The 17204-nt window shown below is 52.9% G+C and overlaps 6 protein-coding genes across 6 annotated transcripts; 1 reads left to right on the top strand and 5 right to left on the bottom strand.

Moving 5' to 3' along the window:
* Nucleotides 1–1808: 1808 nt before the first annotated feature.
* Nucleotides 1809–2336, bottom strand: IUM83_08168 (nucleolar complex protein 14; the record flags this gene model as incomplete). The annotated part of the gene is made up of 1 exon (XM_067932523.1): nt 1809–2336. The coding sequence occupies one exon, from the start codon at nt 2334–2336 to the stop codon at nt 1809–1811; it is 528 nt and encodes a 175-aa protein (XP_067789933.1).
* Nucleotides 2337–3140: 804 nt separating this feature from the next.
* Nucleotides 3141–4762, top strand: IUM83_08167 (Origin recognition complex, subunit 4; the record flags this gene model as incomplete). Its single annotated transcript, XM_067932522.1, has 4 exons — nt 3141–3539; nt 3611–3775; nt 3856–3938; nt 4015–4762. 4 exons carry the CDS (start codon nt 3141–3143, stop codon nt 4760–4762), a joined length of 1395 nt encoding a protein of 464 aa, XP_067789930.1.
* A 1409-nt stretch (nt 4763–6171) lies between these two features.
* Nucleotides 6172–7894, bottom strand: IUM83_08166 (uncharacterized protein; the record flags this gene model as incomplete). Its single annotated transcript, XM_067932521.1, has 5 exons — nt 6172–6183; nt 6700–6861; nt 6941–7112; nt 7188–7611; nt 7678–7894. 5 exons carry the CDS (start codon nt 7892–7894, stop codon nt 6172–6174), a joined length of 987 nt encoding a protein of 328 aa, XP_067789931.1.
* An 892-nt stretch (nt 7895–8786) lies between these two features.
* IUM83_08165 (uncharacterized protein) lies at nt 8787–10805 on the bottom strand (the record flags this gene model as incomplete). Its single annotated transcript, XM_067932520.1, has 5 exons — nt 8787–8794; nt 8878–8927; nt 9181–9729; nt 9823–10013; nt 10080–10805. The coding sequence occupies 5 exons, from the start codon at nt 10803–10805 to the stop codon at nt 8787–8789; spliced, it is 1524 nt and encodes a 507-aa protein (XP_067789928.1).
* A 1084-nt stretch (nt 10806–11889) lies between these two features.
* On the bottom strand, nt 11890–13783 carry IUM83_08164 (uncharacterized protein; the record flags this gene model as incomplete). The annotated part of the gene is made up of 3 exons (XM_067932519.1): nt 11890–12745; nt 12839–13029; nt 13103–13783. The coding sequence occupies 3 exons, from the start codon at nt 13781–13783 to the stop codon at nt 11890–11892; spliced, it is 1728 nt and encodes a 575-aa protein (XP_067789929.1).
* A 1326-nt stretch (nt 13784–15109) lies between these two features.
* Nucleotides 15110–16729, bottom strand: IUM83_08163 (FAM188A protein; the record flags this gene model as incomplete). The annotated part of the gene is made up of 1 exon (XM_067932518.1): nt 15110–16729. The coding sequence occupies one exon, from the start codon at nt 16727–16729 to the stop codon at nt 15110–15112; it is 1620 nt and encodes a 539-aa protein (XP_067789927.1).
* Between the last annotated feature and the right edge of the window lie 475 nt (nt 16730–17204).

Here is a 17204-nt window from a genome sequence, read left to right as displayed (position 1 = left end):
TGCTCCACTACCTAGTATCGCCGAGCTCCTCGATAGCGTAGAGCTTGTCGATGCGGCTGAACAATACGCACAGCGGCCTCGGTGCGCTTGGTTTTGCCGTAATGGTCCGCGTCGATGAGCCAAGACGTGCCGTTGCTCATCGTACGGCTCACTGTAAGGGATGATCCATTCAGCTAGCTCGACGGAAGACCGATGAGTACGACTCGATGGCGCTCTGAACGTTCTACCTTCTCGAAGAGGTACTTATTTGGGCTTCCCTTTTGCCGGTTGCGCTTGACGAGGTTGACGAAGTCGAAACTGGAGATGTGCAACGCTAACCGTAACGTGTTAACATTGTGACAAGATTGCCCTGGTTCCATCGGTTTTCACGAGTACGACCCAAAGTAGTGAAGATGTCCGCCATTGCGTCAATTGTCAAAAAGTCGTATATTTGTATACAGTTATTGACAGCGTATAATTCATATAAAGCATATTTACCCGGTGTGTCACTGCGGTTCTGGTATCGAATTGCCCTATCACCACTACACCAGCGGGAGCAGGAGCAACGACCTCAACTCAAAAACCATCGGCAGGCGAACGTACCTAGAACGACGGTTTCCTGGGCTTCGGCGACAGCGGGTGCAGGCAGCACAGCAGGCCAAGAAAAAGTACGACCAACGCTCAGAAAAAGCGGGAAGCGATCGCACTCCTGACATTGCAGGCTATTGGCAACTCCTCGGCTTACCCGTTCCTTGTACGCGGTTTTCCTGCTGCGCGTCCGCTTCCGCTGTCGCCAAGCACCACGGCTCTATCACCAGCCTCGTATATGGAGTCGTCTACATCTTCTTCAAGTGAACCCATGCCGGTGCGTAGAGGACCGATCCTCTTAAGTCCATTACCGGTGTCATTGCCAGGAGCCCAACGTCAACATGAAATAATTTGAATTGAATAGTTACGAGGGAGATAGTGGTGTCGTGGAGGAAACCACTCCATTCCCGATTTGCATGGTGAATCATACTGCCACTGTGACCCCCCCCTTTTTTTTTCGTGTCTCCATGTCATGTGCGGTGAGCGCGTTTCCGTGCACGTGGGACATGCATTAGCTGAAGAAGAGGAGGCTCAGTGTCCGCTTCGCCGCGTCATCTTGTGAATGTAGAGGATTATGTCCGTTGTGTAAAGTTTTGAAGGCAGCGTAAAAACATATCGATCTTCGCAATGATTTTCATTAAAATCAATTAGTTTTTATCCTTTTGTTTAAACGTATATTAAGGTAATAGTTGAGCAATACTTATACTTAAATTTTACGCCCCTATGAGACTTTACTATGTACGACTCTTCGGCTTTAAATTGTAAGACTCGTTTTACTTTGAACGACTCGTAGGTTTAAGTTGTTCGATTCTGTTTTATACGAGTCGTAACATTTATCTACGTGCGAGTCGTACAATTTAAATTCTTAAGAGTCGTACTGTTTTACTAAATCCGACGTAAATAAGGATTTTTTCGATGTACTATGGAGCGGGAAATCTTATTGGTATTCGAAAACTTTGCAACATGTAGTACCTTTTTCACATGCACTCCCTGTCGTGAAGGTTCACGATTCTCCACATGTGAAGGTGGTCCGGCCTCGTGCTTACGTCGGTAAAACGCACCATATACTGACCCCGAAAACACAACACATATGCAAACGCTTTGTCAGAGCGAGTATTCCGTCCAGCTTCTCCTTGTACGCCACGGCCTGTTTCTCAGAAGTTTACTCTCTGGGGACTATTGCAAGCTGGCAGCAGAGGGTTTATGCTTCCACAGGTGGTGCAGCACGTCCCCCAGCTGCTTCAGCTCGCTGATGGTAGGGACGTCACCGCCTCCACGAGTTGATTATGCGACCGCAGGTCCACGTAACGCTCCAGCATCGCGTATGTCGACGACCAGCGCTTCGCGTTGCGTTTCTCGGCACGGAGTGGAGTGAGCTTGCGGAGTTCAACGGCGTTGTTGGGCTGGTGCAGCTGAGACATTAGACTGTTAGCCTTCTGTAACAGTGGTTCGTGTTCAGTTAAGAACTTCTTAGCCGCTAGGTTAAATCGGTGCGAGGCACAACCGACCAATGGGACGCCAAGCTTTGTGGTAATGCTGCGGTTGGTGTTATAGTTATCCACCACAATAAACTGAACTATGTTAACCGTATTGTTATAAGCAGCCAACACGTTTCGGAACAACTCAATATGCGCTTCCGCGTCCATCGGCGACAGCGCGAGCCGCATGCGCTGGAGTCGTCCACCCACCGCGTAGAGCGCGTTGACACCGATGAAGTGCGCGATCCCGTGGATCCACCAGCCGAACAGCAAATCGAACATGTTGCCCATCTCACCCCCCGATTACGAAGCCCAGTATCGCCGCCACAGTAATCATGTCCGCCTTGAGCGCCTAGGTGTTCGTTGCGCGACACGGCTCGCGTCCTCTCGTCGTCGACCTCGCACAGAGGTAGGCTCCGTTCAACATCCCACCGCTACCAGTGGTTGCGGTGGGATGTTTCTTCGAATACAAAGCCGAGTGCTTGGAGGGGGAGCGGTAGTAGGCGCCGTACTGCTGGCGAAAGTCTTCATGGCGGCTCGACAGGTGCGAGATGATGTTGGAGTAGCCCGTACTGGGCAGCTGCTTCCGGTCAGCGCCATAGAGCTTGCACCGATGAAGTACTTGGCCTTGAGGCTCGAAGAAGAAAGCGCAGAGGTCCCTTTTGGATCCATGGTGGCAGTTTTGAAAGTGAACTTGGGGTTTATATTCAGCGACAGAGCTGTTCAAACTACTGCTGAGCGTTTGGACCCACCCACCATATTACAGCGAGGTTGCCTCTCGGCGGTCAATCCAAGTGGACAACATAAACCGGACTGGATAGGGAAAAGGGGCTGGTTAAACCGGGCTGCGTCCTCTAGGGTAAAATTGTATTGCTATAATTGCCTCAATTTATTATAATATTTGACTATGTGTTATCCAATATTTTTATTATAATATAATAAATACAGTTATTGCAATTCCGCAATCATTTCTTTTTTTTTCGAGGCAAGCTGACCCGTTAAAATTGTAATCAACAAATTCGCCGTAAATTGGTCACTTACGTTCGAGTTCCAAAACCTTTTATCCAATCAAAACTGTCGCGACCTTGACCCAACATGGAGACGAATGTGGTACCGACGGAGGCAGAAGTCCGCTCTGTCCGCAGCGCACTGCGATTGAGCCTGAAGCGCGAGGCCCTGCGGATCTCTCCGACGTCTGCCGCAGTCACTGGAGGCCAGAAAAATGGGCCAAGAGACGGCAACGTGGCGGCGGCGACGCAGTTGGAGCTTCTGTTCGAGCGCACCGTCCAGTTCGGGGAGAACCAGTCGGGGCTGCTGCTCGGGGCTGTGGGCAGCGACCGGCGCGCCATCGTCACGCATGCGATGCGCAACTTGCGCGGTCGATTCGGCCGCTTCACGTTCGTGTACCTGAACGGCGTCATCCTGCAGAACGAGCTGGAGGCGTTCAAGGAGCTCATAGCGCAGCTCACCCACGCCACGGGGGTGAAGCACCCGGTGCGTTTGATGCAAGATGTATCTGTGGGAGGTCTGGCAGTGAGTGACCTGATCTGGTGCTGTGGCGGCAGATGCTGTCATATTGGAACATGTACGAGTATCTGCGCGGACTGCTGGTCGCCAAGGCCAAGGCGGGGGATCATGTGCTCGTGGTACTAGACGCTCTGGAGCAATTCGTGCGGGAAAACAGTAACGCAAAGCAGTTGCTGCTGTACAATTTGCTCGACTGGCTACAGGTGCGGCAAGATCACTCGGTGTACTCCAGTTTCACTGTGCAGCTAAATTGTGCTGTCGGTGCTCTGCTGCTTTATTGAAGGCGAAGGATATCAAGATGGGGGTGCTGGGCATCACAGACAACTACAATGTCGTGGATAACCTCGAAAAGAGAGTTCGCTCCAGGTACAAGGCTGTATTTTTTCTTATGGCCTTTTGGTCGATAGCGGACTGATGTTGTGCATCTGCTTCTCGTTACCAGGTTTTCAAACCTTCAGATAGTTATTGAACGACCTTCATTCGCCCAGATAAGGCAACACCTCGTCCGAGCTCTTTCGCTTGAGCAATTCGAGTGGGAAGAGAACCGCGAGTTGCAGCGTCCCTCGGCTGAGTACTCGGCGGCGTTCTCCAAAAGCGTGACCGAGCTGCTACTGGAGCAGAGCAAGTTTCTTGCAAGCCTTGAGTTTGACTACGACATTGGTAAACCGCAAACCTTTTTTGTAAGGCTCGCTGCTGCTGCAGTGTGTTATCTGGATGCAGATACACCGCTTCTCACAGCCCAACATTTCCGGCGCGCGAGGCATTTGCTGGAGCAAGATCACCAGCTTGCTGTGTTAGAAACCGTAACGGAGCATGGAATCGCGCTGCTAATTGGGATGGGGCACCTCGAAAAGGGTGATCAGCGTGTGTTCACGCTGGAAATGGTGTACGCGCGGTGGGAAAATTTCCTCCGTCAGCACGACATGCTTGCACAGCTGCCAACACGCAGTGAAGCACAAAAGGCATTGGAAAATCTGCTGCGCCTGAAACTTGTCAAGGATGCTGGTGATGCTTTCAAAATCGGTCGGGGCGGGGATAGCTCAATGAAGCAGGATACTTCAGGGTCAGTTCAGCCTGAGTTCCGAGCGGTGCATCTCAATTTTGCACCGCGAACTCTAGAAGGCATGCTGCGTAATGGGAGTATCAAGTGTTCAACGCTGCTGAAAGAATGGGCTATTAACGGTAGTTGATCGCTTAATATAGGAAACGAGTGCCAGATTGAAATCTGTGCGTGTCGAGTTTTGGACCAAAACCTATAGTTGTCGGTGGACCGACTGAGGTGATGGTACTTGAGCTTAATGATATCGCCGCGACTGCAAGCGCTGTTGCAGGCTCAGGCTCAAGAGCACCAGCAGACAAATCTAGGGGCTCCGAGCACAGCTACCCCATTCTCAACTATGTGTAAGTTGGTGGTACGCGTTCCAAACTGACCTGGCTACGACACTAATGCTTGTGTTCCTAATCGAATAAAGCCACCACTCGACTAACGTTCTGCGCAAGGTTCGCCTCGGCCAACCACTCGATACGGCGATGCATTGGGTATGTTGTAGATTGTTTTATTTCACCAGTTATTTGGATACGGCGATGTCTAACACGATAAATAATTGGGAGTTCTTTTGCAGAAACCACTGCGATCGTCATATCTGGAACAGTGTCACCTGCAGATCGCTCGCACTGACGAACGGGTGGACCCTCTGCTGTCATCTGGGGTCAACTTTCGACGGGAACGGACTTTGAATCGGCTTCGAGTGCTTCCAGGTCCTCGCGATCGGCCATCTCTCAACAATTCCAGCCCATCTATCTCCAGAAGCATTTCTCGTCAACAAAACAACCTCTCGTCTACTGCGATACCTGCGATACCAGCGATACCACTGATACCCGACAGCTTCGAGCAGCTCGATTGTAGCTCGGCTCTGAATGTAGCGGCCGAAAACAGCGACAAAAGCCCCAGTGATGGTTTCGGCCACTCTGGGTCGCGACCCGACCAACATAAAGCGGCACTCATTATTGCCCGATTTTTTCGTAGTGTGTGCCAACTCGATGATGCAGCTGATCGTGCCCGTGAAGTTTTGCGTCGACGTTGGCGAGGACGACACCCTGAAAAATACAGAAGCCCGCTGATTGAACTGACAAATCACGAGCAACTCCGCGTGTTGCAGCTTTATAAACCTCATCTCTACGGATCGCAGCACCCTGCATCGCCACTTGCCTCTATCTCAAAAAACTCGAGTCGGTTCGCACGTGTTCCTCAAATGGAGCAGCACAAGCGACTGCGGCAGTGGCAAATTCTTGCCCGGATGGACCAGGAAACTGCACTATTGAACGAAGCCAGTGAGCAAAAGATCCAAACCCCTGCGAGCTCAACGACGATACTCCATGAAGCGTATCAGCGGCAATCACCAGCGTCTCGCAGGCGGCCCAAAACTTTGCTTGGGCGTGAGCGAATACAACAAACCCATGATATGGTGATGTTCGCAAAATCTCCACCAAATTTCCGGTACAACACCTCACAGCAATCCAGTATTTATCGTATGACTCACAATCCAAGTGGCTTGGCCACCTTGCATCCATTGAACGGGCGTGCCAACAATGGGCAATCTTAACGCGAGAGCTGTATCGGCCGCCATAATTGTTAATGAGGTTCAACAGAGAATCAAAAATTATCATCTACTACTTCCGCTAATTGTGTGCTCAGTAGAAACCATCTCGGCTTTTTAGTAGAGCCAGCTGCTACATGTTCGGCAACAACATGAAGCGGTTCGTAAAGTTTCACCGATTTACCCGGAGCCAGCTTCAGAAACTCGGCAGTCTGAGGCTGGAAAAGTGCTTCTAGCACACCGGAGCTTTTCGTTAAGCTTGCAGCGGTAGTTTTCTCGACTTTGGCTGCAACCTCGCGGATATTGCATTTGTACGCAGCAAACTGGGATGTTCCAGCACAACACTGCTGGAGACAGACCACAATGAATCCTCGTTCTTGGATGGTCTCTACTGCGCCCACGGTGCCCATTGATGATGAATTGTTGCTTTGCTGGGATAATAGGTGTTGGCCACGTGATCGGAGTAGCGTAAGGTCCCGGTGACTCTTGCGAAGTGCCTTGCGCAAGACGTCGCCAACACTACCACGAACTTTGGAAACAAGGCCATCGGACTTAGACTTCCAGCTGTGCTTGGTCCCTGCTGCTGGCGCAGGCTTCGATGGGGAGAATATCTGCGGGGCGAATGGCTCCGCGCGCATTTGATGTTCGGTATCGAGAATGGCATCGCCGTCCGTGGGGTCGGCTGTTTGCGACTGAATATTTGACACACAAGAGTACAACAAATACAATGAGCTGTAGAACCACTGGTAGCTGGTGCAGGCGGAAGCATACGTGGGAGAGTGCGGATTCATCGTTGCCTGTGCTCTGCTGTGACAACAGTGTTGCACGTTGCAGCACATCAGACAACAGTCTCCTCTTGGGTGCAGGACGGCTGCCATCCCTGCTTTCCTCCACGCTCTGTGTGGTGCTTGGGCCCGACAGAGTTGGGGACATCGACTTTCGTCTACCAGTTGCACGTGTAATCAGCACTCAAGTCAACAACTACGGTGTCCTCCTACGAGCAAAGCACCGTTCTCACCTTTTCGCTGATGCGGCCTCCAGCTGCGACCGCCGCTTCTGGATTGCACTCAGCGACTTGCGGCGGTTCTTCGTGTCTGCAGCCGACGGCTTCTGCGTGCTCCACCGGGCCGGTCTCGAATCTGCCGCCTCAAAGCTCAGCTTCTTGTTCACTCCTCGTGTCGTCGCGACGCCATTGTGGGGCTGACTCCGTTTCAGGATGGAGCGGCCGACAGCGTTGCTGCTAGTGGCCGCAGGTCGTCGCCCTGCGTCCTCCGTACGCGTATCCACTTGCAGGAACGAGTTCGCGCGTCCTCCCGCCTGGCTCCGCGTCGACGTCCGCTCCGTTGCTGCTGGCTTGTGCGTCTGCTGCTGCTGGATGAGCGTCGCGAAGGGGTTTTCCTGCTCCTGCTGCTCCTTCTCCTCCGCCTCGTCGGCGCTGTCATCTGCACACACCACGCGTCAGTCTCGACCTGCAACAGCAGCAGACAGAGCCGCAACACGACGCGCACCGAGGTTGAACAGCGGCTGCTGCTGCCGCGGGAAGATGTGGCTGCCGTCTGCCTCGTTCACCGCGGACGCTCGGGGCTGCGCGGGGGCGGCCGCTGCGTCCGGGGACAGCAGCAGGTTGCGGCTGTGCGAGCCTGCGTCCAGGTCGTAGTACACGACGCGCTCGTCCTCCTCTTCGTCGAGCTGCGCGCGGCGGCGGCCGCCACTTCGGCGCAGCATTCCAGTTTGATTAGCGCGCCAAAAAAATGAAAATGAACAGATACAAAGGAAATAGTCGGACCAAAAATTAGTCTCAGAAGTTGACGTTGAAGCTGTGCCAGGCACCATTCTACTGCAGCATTCAACTATGATTTTGTATCGAAGGCTAGCGAGTCATTAGATAGAGAAGAAATCGAAGACGCCTATTTGCAGCCGAGCCAGGCCTCCACTGTCACGTTGCAAGCACCCCCAACCTTCCGCTCGATCTGAAGCTGCCGCATCGTGATGTACGCTGATTGTGTAACACAGCTAATCACCATCATCCGGGTATTGTAGCAGATGCCCTGCACCCCGTTCAAATAGCACTCCTTGTACATCGTACTATCGCAGAGGCCATCCGACGTGTACTTCGTCGGAGCTGATGCCTCCAAGTCGTACGGAAACGAGTTCGGACAGATCGCGGTTGCGTCGTACATATCGAGTATCGCTTTGTCTGCGTCGGACACCCGCTCGCTCACGCATGTCATCGGATACGGCTCGCCAGCTTTCGGCACACACTGGAACGAGGTGGTGTCGCACGTACCCGTGATAAACCCATTGCAGCATACTCCAGTTCGGTAGCGGATTCCGAGCGACTTGAGGCTCACAAGTGGCGTCAGCGAAGGAAGCGTCTTGGCCCTCGTCGCTTCCACGATGTTTAAGGTATTGAGCTTCGAGAGACCTTCAAAACTAGGAAATTCTTTCAGCGAGTTCAGAATGGCCAGCGCCAGATAGAGAAGGTTATTTAGAGACGAGAATGATGGGAGCTCCTCCACATCTGGGATACCGCCAAAATGGATAAATGTCAAGTGAGGCATGTGGTCGAAAATGCCTGCAGGAACAACTTGAAGTCTTTTGCTGGTATAGTCGCCTTCTAGATGACTGCCACATTCAAAACAAGACAAACATGTCAAACCACTACATAACATCGGCAAGCTGACAAACCCAAGTTGCTTCCAACTTACAAGTATTGCAGCTCAGAAAATTCGGACATCCACTCAGGAAGCCGCAACGTCTTCGTGTAGATCAAAATGAGCTGCTCAAGGTTTCGACATTTCCGTAACTCCTCCGGCAATTCCGGCACGGCACGGTTGATAATCTGGACGATACGCAATTCACCCGCATACGCCAACTCGGCCAAATTTGAGGTAGTATCCTTGGGATCCGTCCACTCCGCAAACGTCCGAGGTGCCGTTTGCCGATCTGCGAATACGAGGCACGGACAGTGCTCGGCTCCAAACGTCCAACGGTGACTCGCCACAACGCACTTGTCGAACTTGCGGCACACCGCTTTACTCGATCGCACAGACCCAATCGAATACACGAAAATCGCCGAGCCCGCAACAAAGAAGATCAACGACAGCAAGACTTTCGGAACAAAATGCTTCCCCACTTTTGGTTTCCATGTTGACGCGTCAAGCTTCTTGGTCATGGCCATTTTCAGGCTGTTTGCTCGTACGCGTGTCTTGTTCTCATCCGATAGCGGCTGCACCTGTGATTTGCGCTCCCGCTCGAGTCGACGCTCATGGTGGTTGTGGATCAACGTCATGATGATCTTGCGCCACTTGTACAGCGACAGAAGGTTGAGCGCAGACTTGAAGAACAACGATGACCCCGATGAGAATTGCAAGTAGTGGAACGCGTTGCAGAAGCTCGATATCTGTGACGGGTCTCCGAAGAGCCGAGCGACTGTATCGAACGATCCACCTTGGATTGTCTCCATCTTCGTCGCGAATTCGGCACGGTTGAATTGGAACGTCTGGATGAAGTAAATTAGCACTACTAGCGGAGCGAACACGGCAAAGAACAAGTCGTAGCTGCACAGGCAGATGAAGCATGGGACCATATCATGAGTGAGTTCTGGTATGTTTCTTTAGCAAAGAGGTGGGTTGTAACCACTGGGTACGTACGTATAGTAGAGTCGAGCGATGATGAGGGTGGGGTCCACCACGTAACGCTGGGAGCGGTAGCAGGCCACAAACCAGTTGCATAGTAGAAGAACAGAGTACGAGTATACGAGGGGGGCAGGAAATCCGTGGCTAAGGTACGTGAATAGTGTTGTTGTCTGAAAGATTAGCTTGGGGATATCCATTGCAGCTGTCTACAACTCAACATAAGAATGAGTAAGAGATGGTAGTAAAGGACTCGCAGAATCCGATTAACTTACGTAGTAGTGTTCGCGAATTTCTTTCGGGACGCTCCACTTGTGAGTCATCCACAGGACAAAGTCATGGAACTTATTGTTTTTCGCCTCACGTGAAACGACAACCATAGTGCTGTCGCCAGTGTCAGCAACCGTGTTCGTAACATTGTCCGAGTTCCCAGCGTCGGTGCTTGTCTTCTCTCTAATAGGTGTACGGCGATAGAAGAATAGCATCAAAGCCACCAACCCCGCGTAGCCGGTCCCAAATAACGAGAGCATTACTACAGAAGAAATCACAATAGAATCGTCCGGGCGGGGAAGCTGCCAGAACTCGCCGTTGTCGAAGTTAGTCGTGTTCATGACTGAATTGGCCATCTGTGTGGCGTGAACTTGGGTGTAGGCCAGCGTGAAGGTCCAAAGAGCAGAAAGCACGAAAACGATCATCATGGGCACTCCCAGGAAGCCAAATACATCGTAAAACGTTGAAATCTCGCCCAGCACAAATGCAGCCACCGATGACCGGGGTTCAACCGATGCGGATCTTCTTGGAGAAGCTTCCAGTTTGGACTCCTCAAGACAATGCGATTCATCGCGCTTATGCCCAATTCGGTGTCTCTGGTCAGGATGCTCATCGTCTACCACGGCGATGTCATCCGTCTGAAACACGAGATCTGATACTTGTGATACTTCCCCCGGCGTGTCGACAACGTTCGCAGTGTTGGCCTCTCCATTTCTCTGGAGCTCCGTCATCGTCGCCAACTGCCCTCTTGCGCGACTTTGGAGTTCTGCGCATGAAAAAGCTCTGCGCCCCTTTGGGGTCATGGGCCATGAGATATACAGCGCTGAAACGGACAGCTTATCAAATTATCGTATTTCTCGGGACTACGCGTTCAAGTCCTGCATTTCGCTTGCAACTGCCTCAACTAACAGTTGAAACAGTGGAGAAAAGTACTGCCGTACTTTACTGTTAACTTGATAACGACCTAACGAGATCGAACAAACGGAACATGATGAAAGAAAGTTATTGATTACTAAGCTTACCTACAGCCAAGCCAAGCCTCCACTGTCACGTTGCAAGCATCCCCAACCTTCCGCTCGATCTGAAGCTGCCGCATCGTGATGTACGCTGATTGTGTAACACAGCTAATCACCATCATCCGGGTATTGTAGCAGATGCCCTGCACCCCGTTCAAATAGCACTCCTTGTACATCGTACTATCGCAGAGGCCATCCGACGTGTACTTCGTCGGAGCTGATGCCTCCAAGTCGTACGGAAACGAGTTCGGACAGATCGCGGTTGCGTCGTACATATCGAGTATCGCTTTGTCTGCGTCGGACACCCGCTCGCTCACGCATGTCATCGGATACGGCTCGCCAGCTTTCGGCACACACTGGAACGAAGTGGTGTCGCACGTACCCGTGATAAACCCATTGCAGCATACTCCAGTTCGGTAGCGGATTCCGAGCGACTTGAGGCTCACAAGTGGCGTCAGCGAAGGAAGCGTCTTGGCCCTCGTCGCTTCCACGATGTTTAAGGTATTGAGCTTCGAGAGACCTTCAAAACTAGGAAATTCTTTCAGCGAGTTCAGAATGGCCAGCGCCAGATAGAGAAGGTTATTTAGAGACGAGAATGATGGGAGCTCCTCCACATCTGGGATACCGCCAAAATGGATAAATGTCAAGTGAGGCATGTGGTCGAAAATGCCTGCAGGGACAACTTGAAGTCTTTTGCTGGTATAGTCGCCTTCTAGATGACTGCCACATTCAAAACAAGACAAACATGTCAAACCACTACATAACATCGGCAAGCTGACAAACCCAAGTTGATTCCAACTTACAAGTATTGCAGCTCAGAAAATTCGGACATCCACTCAGGAAGCCGCAACGTCTTCGTGTAGATCAAAATGAGCTGCTCAAGGTTTCGACATTTCCGTAACTCCTCCGGCAATTCCGGCACGGCACGGTTGATAATCTGGACGATACGCAATTCACCCGCATACGCCAACTCGGCCAAATTTGAGGTAGTATCCTTGGGATCCGTCCACTCCGCAAACGTCCGAGGTGCCGTTTGCCGATCTGCGAATACGAGGCACGGACAGTGCTCGGCTCCAAACGTCCAACGGTGACTCGCCACAACGCACTTGTCGAACTTGTGGCACACCGCTTTACTCGATCGCACAGACCCAATCGAATACACGAAAATCGCCGAGCCCGCAACAAAGAAGATCAACGACAGCAAGACTTTCGGAACAAAATGCTTCCCCACTTTTGGTTTCCATGTTGACGCGTCAAGCTTCTTGGTCATGGCCATTTTCAGGCTGTGTGCTCGTACGCGTGTCTTGTTCTCATCCGATAGCGGCTGCACCTGTGATTTGCGCTCCCGCTCGAGTCGACGCTCATGGTGGTTGTGGATCAACGTCATGATGATCTTGCGCCACTTGTACAGCGACAGAAGGTTGAGCGCAGACTTGAAGAACAACGATGACCCCGATGAGAATTGCAAGTAGTGGAACGCGTTGCAGAAGCTCGATATCTGTGACGGGTCTCCGAAGAGCCGAGCGACTGTATCGAACGATCCACCTTGGATTGTCTCCATCTTCGTCGCGAATTCGGCACGGTTGAATTGGAACGTCTGGATGAAGTAAATCAGCACTACTAGCGGAGCGAACACGGCAAAGAACAAGTCGTAGCTGCACAGGCAGATGAAGCATGGGACCATATCATGAGTGAGTTCTGGTATGTTTCTTTAGCAAAGAGGTGGGTTGTAACCACTGGGTACGTACGTATAGTAGAGTCGAGCGATGATGAGGTTGGGGTCCACCACGTAACGCTGGGAGCGGTAGCAGGCCACAAACCAGTTGCATAGTAGAAGAACCGAATAGAGATAAACAACAGGGGTCGGAAATCCGTGGCCGAGATACGTGAAGAGCGTGGTTGTCTGAAAGATTAGCTTGGGAAGATCCAGCACTGCAGTCTGCATACCCCGCACACGATAACTCGTTAGTGTCAGCTTTACACTCGATTTGTCATACTAATACGATACTTACGTAATAGTGATCGCGGATGTCTTTTGGAACGGTCCACTTGTACGAAATGAGCGCATGCAGTTTAGTCGCTTTCGGCCTGGATGCCGCAACACTAACTGTAGTTCCAGTGTTGGGAGCGGCGTTCGCACCGTTGTCCACATTTTCAGGTTTGTGGTTCGTTTTATCCTGGCTGAACGCGCGGTAGCAGAACAGCATCACCAACACCAACCCCGCGTAGCCGGTCCCAAATAACGAGAGCATTGCTACAGAAGCAATCACAATAGAATCGTCCTGGTGAGGAAGCTGCCAGAACTCGCCGTTGTCGAAGTTAGTCGTGTTCATGACTGAATTGGCCATTTCGGTGGGATGTACTTGTATGTATGCCAGTGTGAACGTCCAAATGGCCGAAAGTATGAAAACGATCATCATGGGAATCCCCAGGAACCCAAATACGTCGTAGAACGTTGCAGCCTCTGTGAAGACGAGTTCAGTAACTGGTGGTCGAGGAGCGATTGACGTCTGAAGCGAGGATCGCCTTGGTGATTCCTCTTTGCAGCATCCGTCATCATCCTGCTGCCCACTATCGGGCAGCGCCGCGTTAACGATAGTGATGTCGTCCGTTCCAAGCACAAGATCTGCCACGTTTGCTTCTCCGTCTTTGTCGATCCCGCTCGCTGTGTCATCGCTCTCGTCTGCCACCATGTTCGCCACCCTATCGCCGCGACTTTAGATCTGCGCGCATGAATACTGCCAGGAAGAGGCCTTGTAACGGATACCCTGAAGACTTGGGAAAACGTAACAAGCGTCGACGCTTGAGAGCACTCTCCTTTAGCTAATATTGGATAAAGGTGCTCTGTCGTGCGTGTACTATATAATAGCAAGCTAATAGCGTCCTCGTTTCTTTGCTGTGCGCTCAAGTGTGTCTGCTGTGCTACCTCCCGCGCAGTGCTCACTCCCGTGAAGAATTATTAGCGCAAAAATGCACACATTCCGGCTAGATGCGGTTGCTGGTCAGGCAGTGACAATTATCCTACATTCTACATAGATGTAGAATGATCACTTTGTTCACATTTTAAGCTGGCCAGTGCATTCAATTAGCAGAAGTATGGTGATTACGGAGGCACAACAGTGATCCAGGCTTCCTGGAACTTAGTTGCGCAACAAACCGCGCCATCGCTCGGTAAAATTGCGAATTGCCGGGTACGTGATAAACTCAGGCAGCAGGATTTCATGCCGAGTGCAATCGTCGTTGGCCGCAAAAATAAAATCTAGGAAGTGGACAGACAACGAGAAACCTGGTAAGTTCTGCTTGGTCGTTGTCGTGCCATGGCCCTCGGTGCGCATTGGCGCGTGCACCCTGCGAGTTGCCCACCTATGCCGATCTGCCCTCGGAGTTATACAAGTTGCACGTCGAGTTGCACGTCTCATAGCTGCCGCTACACGTATCTACGGAGTAGTGAGAATTCCTGCTCTATTACTCCTCACGAGAGTAGAACAGCATAGATTTTGTTTGGTTGTGGAGCGAACATCGTTGCTAGAATACTCAACTGTCCTTGAGTCAATCCCGAGAGACACTGCGGTTTTATCACCATATTTCAAACCTCGCTGCTGTCTACGTCTGTTATTTACCGCGGTGCACTATCGGGGTATATCCACCGTGAAATTCCGCTTGCAAGGGCGTTCGCATCTCGTACAGTGAGTTTGAGCTCTGCCAGCAGCATGACGATAGCATTTGCTAGCACAAGATCCTGGCCGCTACTAGTAAGCCTCAGTAAAAACAGGGGACCGATTCCGGAAATCATAACTCGACATAAAGCTTACGTAAGTTGGAGAATGGAATACAGTAGTTCTAGCAGTGATTAAAAGTGCATTTCATTTTATCGTGTATCAATCATTTATAGGTTAGTCTCAACTTGAGTCATTGAATATGTTCTTTCCCAGAGTAATGACCAACACAAAACCAAATTCCTAAAAGCTTGCTAGGCGCTCAACAAAACCAGTAAACCCAAGAGATACCCACTCGCGCCATTAGTCAATACTTGGAACGGGAGAGCCCAACCAATCGATTCGAGCACTGGGCCACTTCGTCTTCATGATTTCTTCAAGCGGGGGAGAACCATGACCCCCACTCCTCCCCGAATTTTCAATAGGCACCGATTTACCAATAAACTCCGTAGACTTTTCGAGTGTCACACGACACTTGGCAAGTTGAGGACGGCGGCCACTGCTCCGGGCATCGTTGTTACCGAGCCCATTGTAGTAAAACCAGTCGAACGACAGCACAGGAGGTTGCGTTGGCTCCGGTGGTGGCGGGTGGCATGGCTGTGAGCTGGCTGGAACAGAGGCGGAGGGGGTAAGAGAGACACCTCTCTCTTCTGCATCAAATTGTGCCTGCAACTCCCGCGCGAGGTCAGAGTCCGACCGCTGAAGGGGAGGCCGCGTTTCTGTGGCGGTGTTAGGATTGTATTCGCCTGACAGCGCCAGTTCAAAGTCGTTAGTATGCAAGAGCACCGAGATGACCTTCCAGTACTCGTCCCAAAGCACGATGCCGGCGCCACTGGAGATTTCAAGTCTGGCCAGTAGCCGCGCCATCCAGTACTGGTTTGAGAGGACTTCGGGCGATACTCCGAGCTGCTTGAGCGACTCAGCTAGCGAGGCCATTTCCATGAAGCCTGTCTCCATAGGGTCGAAAGTCTTAAACACTCTCTGCACCCGCTGAAAGAGCTGCGCTGAGGCCGATTCCTCACACACGCGAGCATCCAAGGCAAACCCAATGCTGAAGTGCGAGGAGCTGCCAAGCACCCACACGGGGAACTGCGGGGACTTGTAGTAGCTGCCCACCTGGCAGTAGCACAGCGCTTCCAACTGCGTCAAGTAGCCAATCCGCGCCCGTCGCGGCACGCCATGCAAGGACAGCCCCGAGTCGCCCATGGGGACGCTCCCATCAAACACGTTGGACACGGCCTTGCCCGTGAGCAGCAGGTTCAGCAGCTCTTGCGTGCAGTGGCCGAAAGCCCCCGTCAGCGTGTTCGCTGGGTCGTCCATCTCCTCGCGCACAGTCTCGACGCCCTTGGTACGTAGCACGCTGAACGTGAAGTTGATGACGCCGAGCGGGCTGCAGAACGCTGGCATCTCGCGCTGCAGCAGCGCCACCAGCTCCTGCGGCGGGGCGTCCGCCGATGCCTGTCTCGCAGGCACTTGCACCGTGCTCTCTCTGTAGCGTGGCACCTCCTTCTCTGCTTCTTCCTCCGCCACCACCACGCGCACCACCGCTTGATCGCCAGCGCCGTCGTCGGCGCACAGCACCAGCAGCGAGGCCATGGCCTCGGCCAGCAGCAGCCGTCGCGTCGCGTCGTCCTCCGCCAGTCGCTCGCGCACCACCAGCTGCTGCAGGTCCAAGTCCGCGGCACCACGCAGCGCCTCGCGGTGGCGCACGAACAGGAAGCGGCGCAGCAGCTCGGCCTGCACAGCCGCCAGCACGCCGCACGGGCCGCCGTGGCCCTGCACGAGCCCCAGCGGGAAGGCCTGCAGCGCCTGGAACTCGAAGCCCTGCTGGTACCAGCGGCGTGAGTCGTCGTCGCCTGTCGCCGCCGCCGGCCACAGCAGACGGAGCAGCGCGCTCACCTCGGCCGCCGACAGGGAGCTCATGGTCTCGATTGAAGCGGAGCGAGCTGCCGGCGCTGCAACTTGGTGGGCGGCACACCAGTTAGAGTGACTCACACCGTGCTCACATGTCGCACACTTATATCGGCTCTCTCCGACCGTTACAACTGGTTCGGGCTCCAGGTTCCGCCCTGCTTGCGCGCTTGCGCCCTGCTTGCCCGCTTGCTCGTGGCGCGCGTGACGACCGACGCAGAATGGGGTCGTGCCATCGGACTTGAAGAAGGGGGCCAGCTTGACGCGCGCTGAATTGAGCAAGGCTCGGTTGCCGCGTCGCGCGCTCTCTTGCGGCCCTTCTCGCGTGGGGAAGGACTCGCCTCTCGCGGGATGTGTGCGAGCACGACAGCGCCTGGTTGAAGTGGCCGCACGAAGATGCATGTCTGGCGTCCGCGCGCGTCTGGCAGTTTTTCCCAGCCGGCGAGCGTCTCACGGGGTGGCGCAGCCAGATGGCTGCGCCCCGGAG

The sequence above is a fragment of the Phytophthora cinnamomi genome (genome assembly GCF_018691715.1).
Source record: "Phytophthora cinnamomi strain GKB4 chromosome Unknown Contig49, whole genome shotgun sequence".
NCBI classification, from domain to species: Eukaryota; Oomycota; class Peronosporomycetes; order Peronosporales; family Peronosporaceae; genus Phytophthora; species Phytophthora cinnamomi.
This window is presented reverse-complemented; position numbering and strand designations above follow the sequence as displayed.